Source organism: Aspergillus welwitschiae, assembly GCF_003344945.1.
Source record: "Aspergillus welwitschiae strain CBS 139.54b unplaced genomic scaffold BDQ94scaffold_24, whole genome shotgun sequence".
NCBI lineage: Eukaryota > Fungi > Ascomycota > Eurotiomycetes > Eurotiales > Aspergillaceae > Aspergillus > Aspergillus welwitschiae.
Window position 1 is genome coordinate 16501 of NW_020798718.1, and position 17625 is coordinate 34125.

A 17625-nucleotide genomic window follows, 5' to 3' on the forward strand; every position below is an offset into this window, starting at 1 on the left:
CCTGTCATCATGTACTGAGTTGGGCGTCTAGCTTTGTGTCGGAGAATCATAGTAAGTGTGTATGAATATCGGTCGGCGACTAAGATGCGAGGTGAGGGAGCGACAGTCCACGCATGGCCATCGCCAATCCGAAAGCCCGCATGGCGTTCTTAGTCCGCTGGAGGCCTGTCCTCTCGCAGGGAAGACTGTTCTAGCTTGGGCGAATTAGATGCCTACATACGAAGTGAGGCTGTAGATATCCTTCCTTGACTGGACGGTGAAAAGCGCTTGGTTTCTCTCAGAGCTACTGGGGCTGCTAGTGTGTGATTTGGAATTGTGGAATCTAACCAATGACGACTTTGGTTCGATTCAAGCGAGTCAGCTCTCATTTCTTGGTGGCTTACTACGGAATCAGGTTCCCGCATGTCTATGGCGACATGCATGGATGGCGTATGAGTGTCTTATCCACCCTATAATAACCACGTAGTGGTGATTAGTTGGTCTTGATTAGGGGGATAACATGCGCGGGCGCTGTAGTGTAGGGAAATGTCCAGCCTATTCAGCACATTTTAGTATATTGCAAGGATAAGACATGTGTCCGAAACATTCAAGTTCTACGGAGTTCCCTTCCTCCAACTCATTTCTGCTCCTACTGTAGGAATGTACGAAATGGGCATGGTCAGGTGTCAGCTCAGGCCTTTCGAAGCTGCGCTAACCCCTCTGATCATAGCCTTGCAGGTGTCAAACCCTACGCGGCCTTATCAGTTTCTGCCCACGGCAATAGGTCGACGCGCAGATCTTCTAGGAGGAGCATCTTTGCTTATTTGAACATGCATGAATGATAGGTTCATGTTGAGGGGGAAGAGCTGATTAGGAGATAGACAGTGCAGCTGAAGGTGGGGAGCAGTTGACGTGTTCCATTTTATGCGCAAACTTCAGGCCCGACCCGTTCGCCGATCAAATGGTCCCCGATGGGAATCACCACACAGCAGTTCTCGCGCAGATAAGCAAGACTACGGGCTAGAGCTGCATCCGAAAACCCCTCCCATGAAGATCATCTCCGAAGGAGACCCTAGCGCTGACACCAGTAAGTCCGATCGAGATGGTCATATCAACTACAAAAGCTGCCAAGAGTCTCCGCTCCCAGACTCTTTGGTTTCCATGGCTGAGGTACAATCCAGTCCCACAGTATGTTCAGAATGCCTCCTTGGATCATGACTCTTCTTCTCCTTCCACTTTTTCTAGCAACCAGGGTACAAGCATTCAATACAGTTCACACAAATTGCACACTTCCGCCCGAGCACACCAATTTTGTCACAGCCCCCAATACCCGTGGGACCTTGCAAATCCTGTGGTCTTCCCTTTTCACTATTCTTGCCTGCACTTGGACTGTGCTTCATCTCAATGTTCCTGAATATCAGCCGAAACCAGAAATAAAGAACTTCAAGTGCTGGCTGGGTTGGATGGTGAAGAAGTACCAACATCCGACGAAGTGGTTTCTCTTGACTGTGCTTGCCCCAGAAGTACCTTTCGCCAAATACTGGGATGATCAGGTCCGAGCGCATTCTCTTTTTCATCATTATGAAGAATTTTTCGTGAAGAAGAACTGGACGAGAACTCATGTTTTGTTTGCCAACATGGGAGGATTTGCGCTGCGATACACTGCCAATGACGAGGAGGACAAATCCAGTTCAGAAAACGATGAAGCGAGTACGGAAAACCAAGATAGCAATCCACCCGGCACGGGTTCTTCTGTAGAAGATCAGACATCCCCACAAGAGGGCTCGAGCACATTGAAACAATCGACGTCGGTGTTCAGCAACGAAAAGGCAACCCAGGAAACACAACCTACTCTCACCGAGAATCCTGCAAAGAAATTCGAAGGTGTTTACTATCTGACAGCCACCGATGCTTTTAAACTTCTATGCAGCGCCAAAACATCTATTCCGGGTCTAGCTAATGTATCCGTGGAAGAGATCAACGATCGGTCCAAAACAGACGTCTTCATGCGGCTCCTTGCCGTCGGCCAGATTCTCTGGGTGGTTATTCAGATCATATCGCGAGCAATATATGGCCTATCTGTAACCCAGCTGGAGGTCACCGTTGTGGCCTTTGCGGTATGTGCGGTGGGAATGTATATCGTCAACCAAGGGAAGCCCAAGGGAGTCAATGTTCCGATTCTTTTTGAATACCCTGGGTCGATGAAGAAGCTGGAGAGGGAGCTCGAAAACGCCGAACTTCCTGACGGTGACGGGGGACACAAGAAGTGGAAATTCTACAAATGCAAGTACTGCAGCAGCGAAAATGAAAAGAGCAGAAGCCAGCGCAATATCGACCGCACTAGCGAGGCTGGGAATGAGGTCAATGAGGGCAGTAACAGAAAGGATGAGTCCGAAAATAGTAACAAACTTACCACCTCACAATCCGACTCCAACATCCAGGGTCCTGAGACAAATACTAAAAGCGGCTTGGAAAAGCTTACTACGACTATACAAGCGGTGCGGATCTTGCTTGGATCCAAGTTGGAACCAGGAGATTCAATAGGCAACGGATTCATAATAGAGTCCGATGACTCTAGCGATATGTTCACCGACATGGCCATGTTTATCGGCAGTATGGTCTTCGGAGGCATTCATCTTATTGCCTGGGACTTTCAGTTCCCCACCATGGTGGAAAAATACCTCTGGTGGGCGGCCGCATTGTGGTGCACCGCTTGTGTTGTGGCGTGTACATTGCTCGTTCTTACGCTTTTCGGACTGGATGACATCGAAGAAGCCTTGACAAGGTTCCTACATAGATTCGACCGCTCTGCACCTGGGGATACCAAGTCTGAAGACCCGGTTGACGGTGAACCCGGCCCCAGCTCAGAGAAAACCCCTAACCAGGAGTCCGAGAGATCAACATCCCCACCTTTGAATGCAAATGAAGACGTAGAACACCAAGCCCCACGATCACACTGCCAGAAATCGATACGTGAGAAAGCAATTTTTGTATTAAGGCGCTTCTTTCACTTCCTGCGACCTCTGGTAAATGCGCTTTTCTACTTTGTTGCAATCTTGTTAATCCCATGCGCGATTGCTTATATTGTGGCGCGGTTATTTATTGTTATTGAAATGTTGAGGACATTGGCCTTTCTTCCACCAGATGCTTGTGTTGCTACTTGGTCGTCGGAAATTCCTAGTATCGGTTAAGTCTTTAAACTCGGGTTGAGGTCATTCTAACATCATTAGGTGCTCTATTTTTTCATAATAGCAAGACATCTAACTGTAAAGACAAGGAGTACTATTCTCCACCCTTCGTCAATGAACGTACTCCAACGTTTTCTAAAAGAGCCTTTATAGTGCTTGGTAAGCTAAATTTGTCTATTCATACAGTAGTTGAGTAGAACAGTGGAGTGAATGTAAGGGCCCGATTGAGCTAGACTACAAGTATCACTCGACACCAAACGCCGCTAGCTTGTCTGGCTACACAGAACCAAGCACTAGGCTCAGCAGACATATCTAGATCGAGGGATCCCCTTGTCTGTTTCTTCCAGAATACCAGCAACGTCTCCATTAACTTCTCATTACCATAATTTGGTGAGCATTTTCGGTCGCGACGCCGGTTCTCCCACACCAGGTAGAAGCGAGCCACACCAACAGTATAATTCCCACAGCATAGCATATCATAATTGCGAGGAAACCGGTGGTGTAGGTAGGGGCTTGGCTTTCAAAGAATAGCTGCGATCCGACGATATTTCCAACACGAAAACTGATCAAAATCTAGACTTTACAGTCAGCATCTACTGGGTCCAAGTCTACTTCCATCGGTGGCAGTCATAACAGGGGGTTACAACACACAGCTGTGCTCACTGTCATCTTCTTGGTAAACCCCGCAACATTGCCCGATGACAAGGATATCGTTAGAGGGAAGTTGGCAGCAGCGGCTGTCATGAGCAATTTGCCGACGAATTGACCTCTCATTAGATGAGCTGCGAGCTCACGTCAGCGCCGTGCCGATAGCGGAGAGACACATTTTCCACATCATCCAATACATTCAATTGATGGTAAAATATACGCTGCCACCGATAGAGATAAGAAAAGCGATAAGCATCTAATTCGAAATCTTCATTTGGCTCTATCATATCAGCCCTCTATGTGCATCTAGTCATAAATTCGTATATACAGAGTCATCAATCCAAATTCTATATCACATCACGCCAGCATAATGTACAAGTCAGGGCATCCAGCCTTAGACATCAAACCTAACTGCGAACCTTATCGTCTCCTTAGGGTGCAGCATCCTCCTTACTAACCCGATGGCCCTGGTTAGCCTTCCGATCCGACGCCAGCGTCTGGGCAAACTTGCTCCGCTCGCGAATCTGCGGCCCCTTCCAGTAGAAGATGTAAATCGGAAGCACCACCAAGCAAGAAAGGCAAGCAAGGATAGTGGTGGCATACTCAACATGCCACTTGTCTCCGATATTCTCATACATCGGAGTGGTATACATAGCCGCAATACCTGCCAACAGATCTCGACAGAAGGCGTTTCCGCCCGTGGCAGAAGCAGAGTACACACCGTATGCAGCGACCATGTAATCAACCGAGGAAAGATAGATAGCGTAGTTGGCGATACCGACAAGGGTAGAGAAGATCATGGATGCAATCCATGGGACACCGTACTCTTGACCGAGAGACGTCCACGCGAAACCGAACAATCCTATCGGTTCAAGCAAGGCTAGATAAAGAAGCCACTTGAGTCTCCGCTCAGCAGGTAGTGCATCGTCTCCCTTCGCGTCGCGAATTTTCTGGTCCCGCCAGAACCATGGGAAGTATGAGAAATAGGCAATCACGTAGCCGATGTTGATTGGGATAACCGCCCACGCTTGGCCGAGGATACCGAAGCCCCAGCCCTTCTCGTACACAATGGAGAAACTTTCGAGGAAGGTGAAGATGAGGGAGTCGGAGAAGCCGGAGAGGAGGGAGAGGCATAGGACGATAGGTTCGCGGAGGAACATGTAGAAGGGACGGATCCAGATCTTTCCGGCTTCTTTGAGGGAAATGCGAGGGTTTTTGAGCTCGTTGGGTCCGTAGATGTTGGGGTCTTCGCCGGATTCGCGGCGGCGCTTGGCTTCGCGGTCCATGATGATTGTCGAGCGGCTTTCGGGAACGAAGAGAAGGATTACCTCGACAGTGAAGCCGAAGATGAGCATGATCCAGAAGAACCATTGCCAGTCGAGGTCTGTTGGATGCATAGTCAGTGGTTTATGAATTATAAATGGTCAATCTTTTGGAAGGTGAGGGTACGTACAGCGCTCGATTGGTCCACCTATCACTCCTCCGATACTTGTTCCAATACAGGATGATAAGACAATAAATGCCAGAGGAAACTGTTGGTCTTCGGCTTCGTAGAGATCGGCGATAAGACCCAGGGTGACACTACCACCAGCGGTCGAGATTCCACCCTACAGACTATGTTAGCATGACATAGTGCACATTCCAGACGCAGGGAACTGACCAATCCACGAGCAACAACAATGGTGCCCCAATTTGGCGCCAAGGCAGCTGGAATTTGCCATATATTGATAAGAAACATGGATAGCTGGAGGATAGGCCAGCGACCAAATTCTTCACTCCAAGGCGCCCATAATTCACACCCAATGGAATAGGTGATGAGGTAAATCATCTGCCCCGTTCGGGCCTCCTGCTCACCGATATTGAATGCCTCTGACAATGGCTTCACGGCATTGGGAAAAACAGAGGTGTTGAAGTTCATGGATACTTGGACGCACGCTATAGCCGCAAGATACGACCATTTCTTCCATCTCGGCCAGCAGTAAGCCAGCTTATCGTAGCAGTCGTTCTCCTTCAACTCGCGTTTACCGTCTGAGCGTATGGATCCCGCCTTGCTCTCGGCTCCAGTGAGCCCAAATGCGGGGACCATATCATCCCCGCTATCCTGGCTGTCTATTCCCTTATCGGAAAAGGAACTTCGAGATGACTGGGACTGGGGTTGCTGTTCGCGGGGATACATAGTGTGATGTCATTGAATGATACTATCACACAGGAACAGGTAAAGATAAGAAGAACTATACCTCTCTTAGAGTGGTCTGACACGGCTGGATACCCTGCCGGTCGTCTGATAGATATACCATCCGGCCTCAATCATCCATTCTAGATGTTGTCATACTGGAGCAGTTCATTTCCAAACCGGATTTGTGACTTTGGGGTTGCAGTGGGGCGGGCCGGGCAGATCCACTCGGTGGATCATCGCCGGGGAGAAGTTCATACGCGCCCAATCAGGGCATCGGCACTCGACTCAGAATGCGCCCTCGGGCTCGCTTTTGATTTGTCTCGATGGCTTCCGGAGGTCCGGCTGCTCCATACCGATGCACCTAACTCGGAGTAACACACTCCCCGATGTCCACCGTAAGCAGCAGAGCATCCGGTATGATATCATCGTTGTGGTGCTGCATTGCAAAGAAATGCAGCTTCGCCACACATCCATTGTTTTCTTCCTCGTGCATACACCACTCACATTCAACCTGTTGCCTAGCAGATTATCGTCGAACCTCGGTCTCTCGGGACACATAAGAGAGCAGCAGCATTGAAATGACGTGTTCTATTAATGTGGTTAAAATTTCTCCAGGTACCATGCATAATGACGCTCCTTGCATCCCCTTCTGTCTGATAAGGTTCTTTCGGATAAATTTTCCTTCATGTGCTGTTGTCGGTGGTGCTCATTCAATCAGTGGCTTATACATTCAACTGCATCTCAACCTGAAATGACGTCATAGTGCCTGTGCATTCTATGAGTGACAGACACTACAACATCCAGTCTTTTTGAACATTACTAAGAACAACAACACATGTCGTTCATTACTCGAACTGCTGATATTCTGATTTGACAATATCATGCTAAACGACGAGTCACCCATGACTAATGTGACGAAAACCACTCTCGGTGAAAAGTCAAGGATGCCTTTGTGGGAGATGACCATTCGTTTTAGGGGAGCGATAATCTTGAATAATCTTGAAAGAATGAACCGACATTCCCACATACAGAACAATTAAGCAAGTGCCAATAATTCTTCATGGTTCTATTCTCAGAAAGTCGGCTTCGAAAGGATGGTTCACAAATGCCAACAACTATTTCTGCTACCTTCAACATTAGAACAAGCTGTCACACCAGCTAGACCTTCTCCGCGCCATTTTCCTCGCAATAATGACTCTCATTAGAGGTCTAGTTAGCAGCCATCGAAGCACTCAAGCTCAGCCCCTCACAGTGCTCTTGACTTTAATTGACTATGGTTTTCTAGGAAGCTTATGAATGACAAAATCTACCTGGATACTTTCGATATCCTCTTGAATTTCAGGTCCCAAACACAAGGAATCAATAATGACATCGTCAAACATTACCATACTTCAATTTACAAACGTAGCAGAGGAATTAATAAGGATGGAGTTTATCCCTTACAAGAAGCATCATTTTCATTACAGCATAATACATTCATGGTCAAGGTCCAACACAAGCTATATACCAGTAGTAGTGTATGTTAATAGTTAAGTTCAGACCTGCCAGACAACCTGAGTCTTCTTACTAAGCTTAGAGCCAGGGAGCATCGGCAATGGGAAATGTGCATGGAAAGGTTATTCAGTATGACTAATCTTCAATGGGTTCTGCATTCCTCCTAATGCAATCATGATACGGTTGGCAAAGGGCGAAAGCAATTATCGCATCCATTCTGGACTCCAATGCGGGACGTCGTTGTATCGAAACCCCCTTCAGTCCGTGTGCTAAGTACACGCCGATTCCGCCCCTCTTCAAGATAGAATTAAACTCACTTTAGACGCACTGAACGAAGTTAAACACCGTGAAGTCGAACCCCTCGAGAATCCATTTTTAACACCAATCAAGTCCCTTTCCCCTTCCGATATCGCTTCTTCTTGGCTTGAGAATAGTAATTTTACTACTAGCTCTTTTATATCTTGGAAGTCACCGGCTCTAAGCGGCATTAAGCGGGTTTACGCAGCCTCAACCCCACTGACCGGCTATAGATAAGCCTACTAATCCACGCGTCAGCTAGTTCCATTATGGACATTTGTCCGAGCATAAGCACATATATAAAGGCCTGGCCCTTCCAGTAAGCCAAATTCCAGTAAGCCAAACCCATTACACGTTTGTAGCACTAAATAAAAGCTCTCCTGGAAGAAAACAACTCAATACCATCATGAAACTCTACGACTCTCCCGCCCCCAACCCCATGGCCGTCCGGCTGTTCATCCTCGAACGTGGCGGTCTCCAACTCGACGTCGAAGTCGTTGACACTAAGACTCTTCAGAACCGACGCCTTCCTTATCGCGCTATTAACCCTCGTGGAGAAGTTCCGGCCCTCCAACTCGATGACGGCACTATTCTGACTGAGATTACGGCCCTTTACGAGTATCTGGACGAGATCGCCGTTGGAGGCACCTCGCTGTTCGGAAATACGCCGGAACAGCGTGCCGAGACCCGCATGTGGATGAGAAGAATGGACCTGGAGATTTGTCAACTGGCTATTGCTTGGTTCAGGAATGATCCTGCTACTATTGATCTCTACAAAGGCCATCGGATTCCAACGCCCGAGGCGAGGGTGAATCAAAAAGTCATGATTAATCGAGCTTTGAATATGCTGGATGATCATTTGGAGGGGAAGACTTGGCTATGTGGGGATAGATTCTCTGCTGCTGATGTTCACTTGTATGGATTGTTGAAGATGATGACCATGAAGGCGTGTGGGTGGGTGCTGTTGCCAGGACGAGAGAACTTTCTGGCATATTGGAACAGAATGGATGAGCGAGAGGCTTCAAAGAAGGCCTTGCAGACCTTCTCAGCCAGGGTTGAAGTGTGATGCACATACTGGATCTTTAAGGTGAGTTTATGGAGGATTATATCATTGATGCTTCGCAGCCATGCTACAGAACTTGTGGCGTCATATTGTTTTGCAAATGGCTCCTGAGCCTATATAGACTAGACTTTTAGACGTTTTACAGTCTCCTTCGGCGGGAACAAGCTGCTTTCTTCCTGTCATTGTCAGTGAAAATTCATGTTATGTCGAGGCACTGGAGAAGGTCCTTGTGTTTTGGGAAACTCATATATATTTTCCTCTTCCAATGTTCATAAAAGAGCATAGTCGTTCCTCCTCCATGCGTGAAGTGGTTACTTCATCTCACTTACTCAGGTCATGTCGAAGCGGCCAACGTTAGCATCGTCGAAAAAAAAAAAAAAAAAAAAAAAAAAAAAAAAAAAAAAAAAAAAAAAAAAAAAAAAAAAAAAAGAAAAAAAAAAAAAAAAAAAAAAAAAAAAAAAAAAAAAAAAAAAAAAAAAAAAAAAAAAACACGAAAAACGATCCCTGAGGAACCAAAAGCGACCAAAGGTCGTCGAACACCAGAAGGGTGAATAATTCTTGGATAATCTATGACAGTATCAACACCCACAGAGCTCCCTTTGAATGGTGCGTTCCACCGTGCGCAATAGCGTGATTAATGTCGAGTGCCGAATTTTCCCTAATATTTGACTCTCGCGCGGTGCGGAAATAGTATCCGTACCTTAGCCCGACCTCAAGATCTCTTGTCTCACCATATCTCCCCCGGTTCCCAATCTACAACAAGTTGAGAATATTATCAATGATTATGACTGGTAGTAAGCAGGTCCCTTCCTAGCCGAAATTAAAGAACCAATACGTATGACCGAACCGCCTAGCGACCCATTCACCTGCTTAACTACCAGCCGCGCAACATTCGGCGCTTGAGCTCGGTAGGCTTTTGGCATGACATTTTCACAACAAAATCAGCTTTTTTATGGAACGCAACTTCACTAGAGGATTTTCCAAGGCAATCTGCACAACCGTACAGGCAGTGCGATTGACAATACGTTAATACGGTTATTGCAGCCAACTCCCAAGGCGCTCAAGTCCGAGTCGAACCGAGAGTTTGAGTTTGAGACAGCAATCTCGATAGGCCAATTCTCCACATCTCCACGTTCTCACCGTCGGCTGTGGTTTCGACTTGCCAAATGAGAGTGACTATGACCATAATGACGATTATTCTCACCGGGTGCTTCGGCGTTGACATAATAGAATCCATGGCTTTGTCTTACCGTCTAATCCTGGCCCCCACATCATCAAAATGAAGGGTCACAACCTCGACTTCACCTGTGGTTGTCCCTCGTTGTGGGATAATCGTACCATACTAAGCTTGAACAAGCTTCAGCCACTATAGCGCTGAAGACATATATGGCTCTTCTAAGTGGCCGGCAGGGGGCAAGGTGAGCCCACTGTACCCGCTTCCTTTACATTTTTGGCCCCTTTTGGCCCCTTTGGCCCCCAACATCCTCGCTAAGCCTTGCCGATACCCCATACAACCTGAGCGCCATGTCCTATCCTGCAGCAGCAGTCAAGGTCGGCTGCACCATGGGATTATGAAGAAATGTCTATAAATTGCGACACAATCTCTGTATTCCCTCAGGATTTGCTGTCTACAGTCTTCCAAGAAACCTTTCATTCCAAACCAATATACTACAACTTCCCTTACTTGTTCAAACCCACAACAAGATACACAAGCAACAATGAAGACAACCCAGCTCATCCCTTCCATCCTCCTTTCCCTCATCCCCACCCTCACCCTCGCCGATGGGGTCCCCGATGGCGCCAAGCTCTGCGTAGGCCAAGGTGCCGGCAGCTGCCAATTCGCTGCATACCAGCTCCAGCCTACAGACACGTGCGAAGACCTTCAAAAGAATGCCGCCTATATCTACGACCACGAATGCAATCTTATCGGCCACACGGAGAATTTCGTTGAGGGAGACGCCATCGACTCGCAGCTGCCGTATACTGTCGATATTAAGAACATTGTTGGCGGTCCCTCTTGTTCGATCAAGTACGAGATTGCTTATAGTGATGGGTTGTACGGGTATGGAATGCCCTCTGGTGGCGTTTGGGGTAGCTGTACAGAGTCAGGCCATCAGTGCAACTGGTACCGGGTGGCATTCGATTGCCCTGGGTTCTAGAGGAAGTTGGGTTTGATATTGTGGGGTGGGATGGAATCAAACTGCCTAATATGGACCGGTCAATTTCCTTGTGCAATCATGTATATACTATCAAGGCTTTATAAGTAATTGTGAGAGCCTCAAACTACTGCTGATACCAGCCGTCGGCTAAAGTTATCTTTCGTCAATGTTCGCCGGAAGATGTTACAATGGACCGTTTTCATACCTAATCGATTCCCTGATATTTTTCACAAACTTTGAAATATCTTTCCGATTTGACACCTCCAAGTAACGACTCTATGGTGTCTTATTTCTTTTCAGATAACTGATTTTTTAATCATAGTGTCAGGTAAAAATATCACATGACCGTGAAATAAGCACGTGCTGGTTTCCCCTCTCATATTCCATTCAGCCTCCTCCTTATCTTAATATCACCTCCATCCATCGACTCCTGCTCTTTTCATTATGTGGGAGCCGGTAGCTCTCCCCTTCCAGAGCTCCCACCATTTGCCTACTCCGCTACCTACAATAAACGAAATTCGCGCATGCACCAATGTTCTGTGGGAGGCCAGGGGCTCTAAGGTTGTGGCAGTGAACAACAATATCGTGGTGAAATATGGAGTTCGTGTGGAAACCTGGGAAGGCCAGGCTTTAATCTATCTTGAACAATGTGTTCCAGAAGTTCTGGCGCCTCGCTTATATGCGATGCACTGCGAGTCTGATGAGCGTTTTCTAGTCATGCAACGCATTCATGGAGTACCGCTGAATTCCCTTTGGTCATCATTGGCGCCTTCTGAGAAGGACGATATTATCACTAAACTCCAGCAAGTATTCGATGCCATGAGAAAAGCTGAATGTCCATGGCCTGACTTCTTTGGAGGCTTGGATGGGGGTCCTCTACCTCACTACCTATTCTATAGCCAACGTGGCGATGATCATGAGGGATTTCTCGGGCCCTTTTCCAATGAATCTGCCTTCGTTACGGGCCTTGTCGAGAACTATAGAGCCCTAATTGAAAAAAAACAAACATCCAGACTATAAAGCTCGCTTTTATGAGAAATATCTCCCTCGTGTTCTTCAAGGACACCGGCCCACACTGACGCATGGGGACATCCAGCAGAAAAACATCCTGGTTGTGGAAAACTGCCAAAATAATCAAGATAGACGATCATTCGACATTGTACTTGTTGACTGGGAGAATGCTGGATGGTTTCCTGACTTCTGGGAAGGCTTTTGTGCATCTTGTCCTCTACATTTTTGCTGGGATGAAGACTGGTCCTGGCGAGTCCAGGAGTTTATCCAATTCTGGCCCGCTGAGATGTCCATGATGCACCTGATTGAGAGGGATTTGGGCTGGTGATGTCGCCAGTGACATGCTATAGCGCTCCTTTGGCAGCATTCAGGCTTGCTTCAACGAAGATATCTGTGTGGTATCGCTTGGGAGGGCGACTGTGTCGAAGTCTGGCGTATAGACTTTGCACCGTCTTCCCCTCTGGGCGTGGGGAGGCGTTCTTCTAGGTGTCGCCCTGGGTGCTGCTTTGAGTGTTGCTTTGAAAAAGAAGAGAAGGCTTCTCAACATCCGTAGAGTCTCTTTATCTGGTATGAACCCAGCCTAGAAAAGAGCGGCGTAATAGCCACACAGGCAATTGAATCCGGCCATAGTCCGCAGTCACTCGCATTACCCCTGATGCAGAAGGAATGTCTTATCGCAATGGCTGTTCGAAGAATAGTAAATTGTGCCCGGGAAACACTCGAATAATCTTACTAATGTTCCATTCAGTGTGATAGGTCCATACTATGCCATATTCCGCGGTGCCCTTCCCAATAAGCCAGCGACGTGCGCATAATACGTTCATCTATTTCTAACTCCTCATCTAGATGCAATATTCAATCTTCTTTAGAGTACTTGTATTTCTGGCAGAAGAACTACCTTAGTATCTCATCTATTGTGGTGTATAATAACAGTTCTCTGCGGGAGTGTTAACAATTAACTTTGCTGTAAGCCCTCGCTTCCTTTCCATACTTCATTTAGTGTCTCCTTCCTGTTCCGAAAATAATCACAGTGTGTTCGAGCAAAGTTCCGGGAATAATGACCGACAGCCATAGTTCTCAGGATCAGCTACCTCAACTATCGGCATGGTACAATCGTGATGTTCCCAAGCCCGACACGAGTTTAAGCGAGCTCAATCCCCAATTTCACCAATATTGACTCGGCATTGTCTTCAATACATAGATCAGACACCCCAAAACTTGTACAAAAACAAATAATTACAACAAATAAAAAGGGGGGAAAAGAAGAATACATACAACAGAAGGGATTCGCTGGTGGTCACCCACCCAACTACTAACCTCCCGGCGTGTGGCTTAAGTACGGCTGAGCGGACGGGAAGCCCTGTTTTCCACACCCTGTGGTCGTATGTACTAGCCTTTTCTTTCCAACAAATTATATGGTGCACAAATTCTCGCTTAATATCGAAAAAGGAATGGTTCATTCCAAAGCCTTTGTGGGGCGCCAGGTCCTTAGACCTTAGGGACTTGGTACCACGTGATCGATATATCGACCTCTCCGGAAGAGACTCACATTACGTCAGCCACTATAGGATTCCGGATCATCAACGGCTTGTTGGTTTGATTTTTGTATGTTGGGTCTGTGGATTCAGTTTGAGTGTTGCTATATATGCAGTACCTGTGCAGGCGTGCCTTGAATAGTAGTATGGGCGTACTAGTAATACTACTGCTAGTTGCAGTTGGCTCAGGAGATTCAGCCGGTCGAGCCCAGGCAATGTTCAATGGGAGGGTAGGGTAGGATTATATATATAACGGTGCAGCAGGATGCATGGCTGCTGATGACAATAGTAATAATGCTGTGATAATAGCACGGGAAAAACGAAATGATATAAAATAAAGCTTCCTTCGGTCGAGAAATAATTCCAGATAGTAGTAGGTGTGGATGTATTCACTCTGCACAATCTAATAAATGACTAAGTACTAGTACGAACCCCCTCACGTGCTATATTGATCACATAGCTGGAACATTAAAGTAAAGTCACATTCCAATCCGGTATCTGCTAATCTGTCTGTGTATACGTATATACTGGTATCTATTTTACTCCTCAGAGGGCTTAATATCATACTCCACGTCCGTCCGAATAATATACTTCGCTCCCTTCCGTACCCCGGTTCCCTCATGCAACAGCGCCCCATTCGCCTCTCCATGTGGGAAAATGGCAACAGCACCCATGACGGGACGCACGGGGTATGCATTCAGCGTGCCTTCCCTGGCAGCCGGCATAAAGAACGTCGTCTCACCGCCCTCGAACTCATCATTCAGGTAGAGTAAGAAGGTATACATGGAGCTCTGTTTGTTCCCCTCAGGCGAGGCATCATACACGTATGTATCATCGGGAAGGATACCCGACGGCGGCCAGGCGCCGTCAATGTGGCATCGGTATTCCGCACCAGGAACGTATCGGTATACCCGGAAACGACGGTTGATGCCTCGCACAAGACGGCCGTTGATCGATTGGGGCACGTACTTGGATATACGAGCCCAGAGCATGTCGTGGAATGTGGTGTCGATCACCCAGTAGAAGTTGTGGGCGAGAATGCTCATGTCGCCGTCTTCACGGAGGGGGACGTCGGGCAGGAAGTTGACGGATTCACCGGCAGCAATGATGGCCTTGCATTCAGACGGGGTGAGGACGTTCAAGGCCAGTCCGAGGCCCGGGACCGCGGGGTGGGGGTGGTATGTTATCGATGGGCTAACGGGGTCCAGCGGGATGGCGTTGGGAAGGGTAGTGTAGAGGATAGCGGGATGGTGGTTCGGAGGTTTGCGGAGAGGGCCAGGAGTCGTCTCGATAATGCGGAGAGCGGCAGGGTCTTTCGGGGCTTCGTTCAGGATCGATTTATCGAGGACGGAGGCATATACTGGAAGGGGTGTGGTATTGGGACGGAGGTCCCAGATGGACTGGAAGGCGATGGGATCCGTCGAGTCGACTGCATTCGATCTGAGATCAATGGGAGTGCTGACACGTAGGATGGCATCAAGAACGCCGAGCAGTTCCAGGTCCTGAGGGGTGCGCTCGAGGGAGGCCTTCGCGAGGGCTTCGGGTTGGGTGGAGAGGCCGCTGACGACGTCGAGATCTCGTACCCAGCGACACAAGGCTCCGATCTTGGGTTGTTCACCCCGGATTCTCATCTCAGCAAGTAGGATCTTTGCTTCCAGGTATCGTTTATCGGCCAGGGCACCGGTAATTCGTGCGGTCAGGTTCGCGCCCTCTACCGAACGATTAATCGCCACTATTAATTAGAGACAGTGCAATAGCAGCATACCGGCATTGTTCACGCCCGTAGTACAGGCCTGGCGGAACTCATAGACCGCCACCCGGAGGTCCTTGCATGCTTTTGACTTGGTCAGACTGGGATACTGAGTCAAGGTTGTGAGCGTCTCAATGGTGATTTCGAGGTCCTCGTCGGGGACGACGGTGCTGAGGTTTTTCGGCTCTCGACTGGCGCCATCGGGAGGGGGCGTAAGGATCGTGGAAGCAGCCTTTGGGATCTTTTGCGGGAGATCGGCTTGGGCGTTGCGCTTGCGCTTGGCAGCTTTCGACTTGGCCATCGTTATCGGTGATGCTGATGGCCAGTTGGGGCGACAATGGCTACTGATAACTGACGGATAACCGGTGGGGATGGGGATTTCCCACAACCATTTTTGCGGCAGTCGAGAACCGATTATTAAGCCTGACCGACCCGCCGTGGATTCTGGCACTGGCTCTACTAGGGAAATGACATGCAGGAAGTGGGCAATCCAGCAAGAATTACATTGTTACGTCCAGGGATTTTGAAGACAGCCAGAGGGGATAGGCTACTGTGAAGAACAAGGGGCAGCACTGCTCTACAGTCGCAAGTGCAATGGCTTCAGAACTGGGGTTGATTCGGAAGTGCTGGCTGGCGAACAGGTCCGGACGACAACCTTCTATCCCAATATCTATTCCCGAGATAGAGAAAGCACCGTGCTCTGCTGCTCCGTCCGGAGATATAAGTAGTCCCCGGAAACGGTCGCAGCAGCCAGTCCGCCGGATCGAACACGCAAATCTCTGGGGGGTGCCGAATTGAAGTAGGTAGAGGAAATTGAATTTTTCGTTTTTCATTCATCAGAATACATCATGTTTTATAGATATATCCCGACTGTAGGCAAGATCCCATATTGTTCGCGTCTTCCGGAACTCCCGCGTTATCACTGCCATTTGCCAGATATGAACTAAACCTCACAAAAATCCCCCGATTTAAGCGGACTTGGCCTTGACGGCCTCACGACCCTTGCCAACACGCTCAAGGATGGCCTCACGGTCCTTGTCGAGGTGGAGCTTCTTGATGACGACCTTGGAGGGGTGGAGGGGGATGGGGACGCTCTGGCCGTTGCTCTTGTCGCGGCTGATGCGCTCGACGTGGATGGCCCACTTCAGGCGGTAGACGCTGGTGACCTTGCCCTCACGGCCCTTGTTGCTGCCACGGACGACCATGACCTTGTTCTCAGTTTAGCGAGTGGGTTAGATGTCGGGTTAGAATCAGCCTTGGCTCACCTCGTCGTCCTTGCGGATGGGCATGGAGCGGACCTATCAAACGACTGCGTTAGAACCATTTCTCCCAGCATTGTTTCGTTGTGCCTGATATCTCGGATTGGATGTTTGTCGATTGGATCTGGTTCTTGCATCTGCCTCCCAAATCCCAATCTCGCTGGCCTGATCCAGCCTGTCCCCGACCGGAAAGAAAGAAATCATGCCAAATCCATCTCCAAACACACACACATCCCAGGGGCTGCAAAAACAAGAATCACATCGGTCTGATCGAACGTACATTGTACTTGGCGCGGAGCTCGCTCGAGAGAGGAGCAGAGAGGATAACGCGGCGCTCGCTGGAGGGGGCGTTGAAGTGGGCGGCGCGCGACTTGCGGCGAGAAGAGGCGAGACCTGAAATCATCACGAAGTCAAATTAGTATGGATTGGATTGGCGACTTCGAGAAAAATCGACAGAACAGGACGACGCACTGGAGTTCCTGACAGCCATTGTGAATATGCCACCTAAAGGTCGTGGGAGAACTCGGACGGGTGTCGTGAGGGTCGTCGGAAAGGTCGTCAGGAAGAGTCTTACTGCTTTGCTGGATCTGTTTCGTTTGTGGCCGAAAATTCGGGCTGTGCGTCACATGACCCCCCGCTTCGCCTAGCGGCCAGGTCCGTCGTTGTGATTGGCTGTCGTGGGTTTCCGCCCGCAGCCATTCTCGATGCTGACTGGAGCCCGGCTCGATGCTCCTTAATTCCTAAATGATTTGAGGGTATTGTAGGTTACTTAACTTACTGATACTGTAGAACTAAGAATAGCCACATCTGTACCGACACTGGACATGAATCATGATATCTTGAATTTCTAGTGGGGTGTTATCGCTGTTGATGATTATATGACCCTCTGAAAACATTGTATTGCATACTATATGTTTCTGTATCCTCTCTTTGCACTTATGCAGGGGCGTTTAGAGGTGCTCCCCGCGGGAGAAAACTGGCTATTACTCCCTACCCGATTAGGACAGGTAATAGGGCTGCCCCGGAGTTTGTATACCTACCACAAGGTTCTTTTCTCCAAATCAAT

The 17625-nt window shown here is 48.5% G+C and overlaps 7 protein-coding genes across 7 annotated transcripts; 4 read left to right on the forward strand and 3 right to left on the reverse strand.

Moving 5' to 3' along the window:
* Window positions 1-1169: 1169 nt before the first annotated feature.
* BDQ94DRAFT_180370 (uncharacterized protein) lies at window positions 1170-3170 on the forward strand (the record flags this gene model as incomplete). Its single annotated transcript, XM_026773606.1, has 1 exon — window positions 1170-3170. One exon carries the CDS (start codon window positions 1170-1172, stop codon window positions 3168-3170), a length of 2001 nt encoding a protein of 666 aa, XP_026624308.1.
* Window positions 3171-4132: 962 nt separating this feature from the next.
* BDQ94DRAFT_180371 (major facilitator superfamily domain-containing protein) lies at window positions 4133-5991 on the reverse strand (the record flags this gene model as incomplete). Its single annotated transcript, XM_026773607.1, has 3 exons — window positions 4133-5199; window positions 5269-5422; window positions 5476-5991. 3 exons carry the CDS (start codon window positions 5989-5991, stop codon window positions 4247-4249), a joined length of 1623 nt encoding a protein of 540 aa, XP_026624309.1. The 3' UTR covers window positions 4133-4246.
* A 2149-nt stretch (window positions 5992-8140) lies between these two features.
* BDQ94DRAFT_147127 (glutathione S-transferase family protein) lies at window positions 8141-9000 on the forward strand. The gene has a single exon (XM_026766962.1). It carries the CDS (start codon window positions 8189-8191, stop codon window positions 8846-8848), a length of 660 nt encoding a protein of 219 aa, XP_026624310.1. The 5' UTR covers window positions 8141-8188; the 3' UTR covers window positions 8849-9000.
* A 1563-nt stretch (window positions 9001-10563) lies between these two features.
* Window positions 10564-11004, forward strand: BDQ94DRAFT_172063 (uncharacterized protein; the record flags this gene model as incomplete). The annotated part of the gene is made up of 1 exon (XM_026771889.1): window positions 10564-11004. One exon carries the CDS (start codon window positions 10564-10566, stop codon window positions 11002-11004), a length of 441 nt encoding a protein of 146 aa, XP_026624311.1.
* Window positions 11005-11426: 422 nt separating this feature from the next.
* Window positions 11427-12210, forward strand: BDQ94DRAFT_147128 (uncharacterized protein). The gene has a single exon (XM_026766963.1). The coding sequence runs from the start codon at window positions 11449-11451 to the stop codon at window positions 12022-12024; it is 576 nt and encodes a 191-aa protein (XP_026624312.1). The 5' UTR covers window positions 11427-11448; the 3' UTR covers window positions 12025-12210.
* A 1647-nt stretch (window positions 12211-13857) lies between these two features.
* Window positions 13858-15646, reverse strand: BDQ94DRAFT_147130 (prolyl hydroxylase family protein). The gene is made up of 2 exons (XM_026766964.1): window positions 15316-15646; window positions 13858-15261 (listed from the first exon to the last, which is right to left on the reverse strand). The coding sequence occupies exons 1-2, from the start codon at window positions 15599-15601 to the stop codon at window positions 14090-14092; spliced, it is 1458 nt and encodes a 485-aa protein (XP_026624313.1). The 5' UTR covers window positions 15602-15646; the 3' UTR covers window positions 13858-14089.
* A 134-nt stretch (window positions 15647-15780) lies between these two features.
* On the reverse strand, window positions 15781-17278 carry BDQ94DRAFT_147133 (60S ribosomal protein uL24). The gene is made up of 3 exons (XM_026766965.1): window positions 16840-17278; window positions 16566-16598; window positions 15781-16508 (listed from the first exon to the last, which is right to left on the reverse strand). The coding sequence occupies exons 1-3, from the start codon at window positions 16960-16962 to the stop codon at window positions 16269-16271; spliced, it is 396 nt and encodes a 131-aa protein (XP_026624314.1). The 5' UTR covers window positions 16963-17278; the 3' UTR covers window positions 15781-16268.
* Between the last annotated feature and the right edge of the window lie 347 nt (window positions 17279-17625).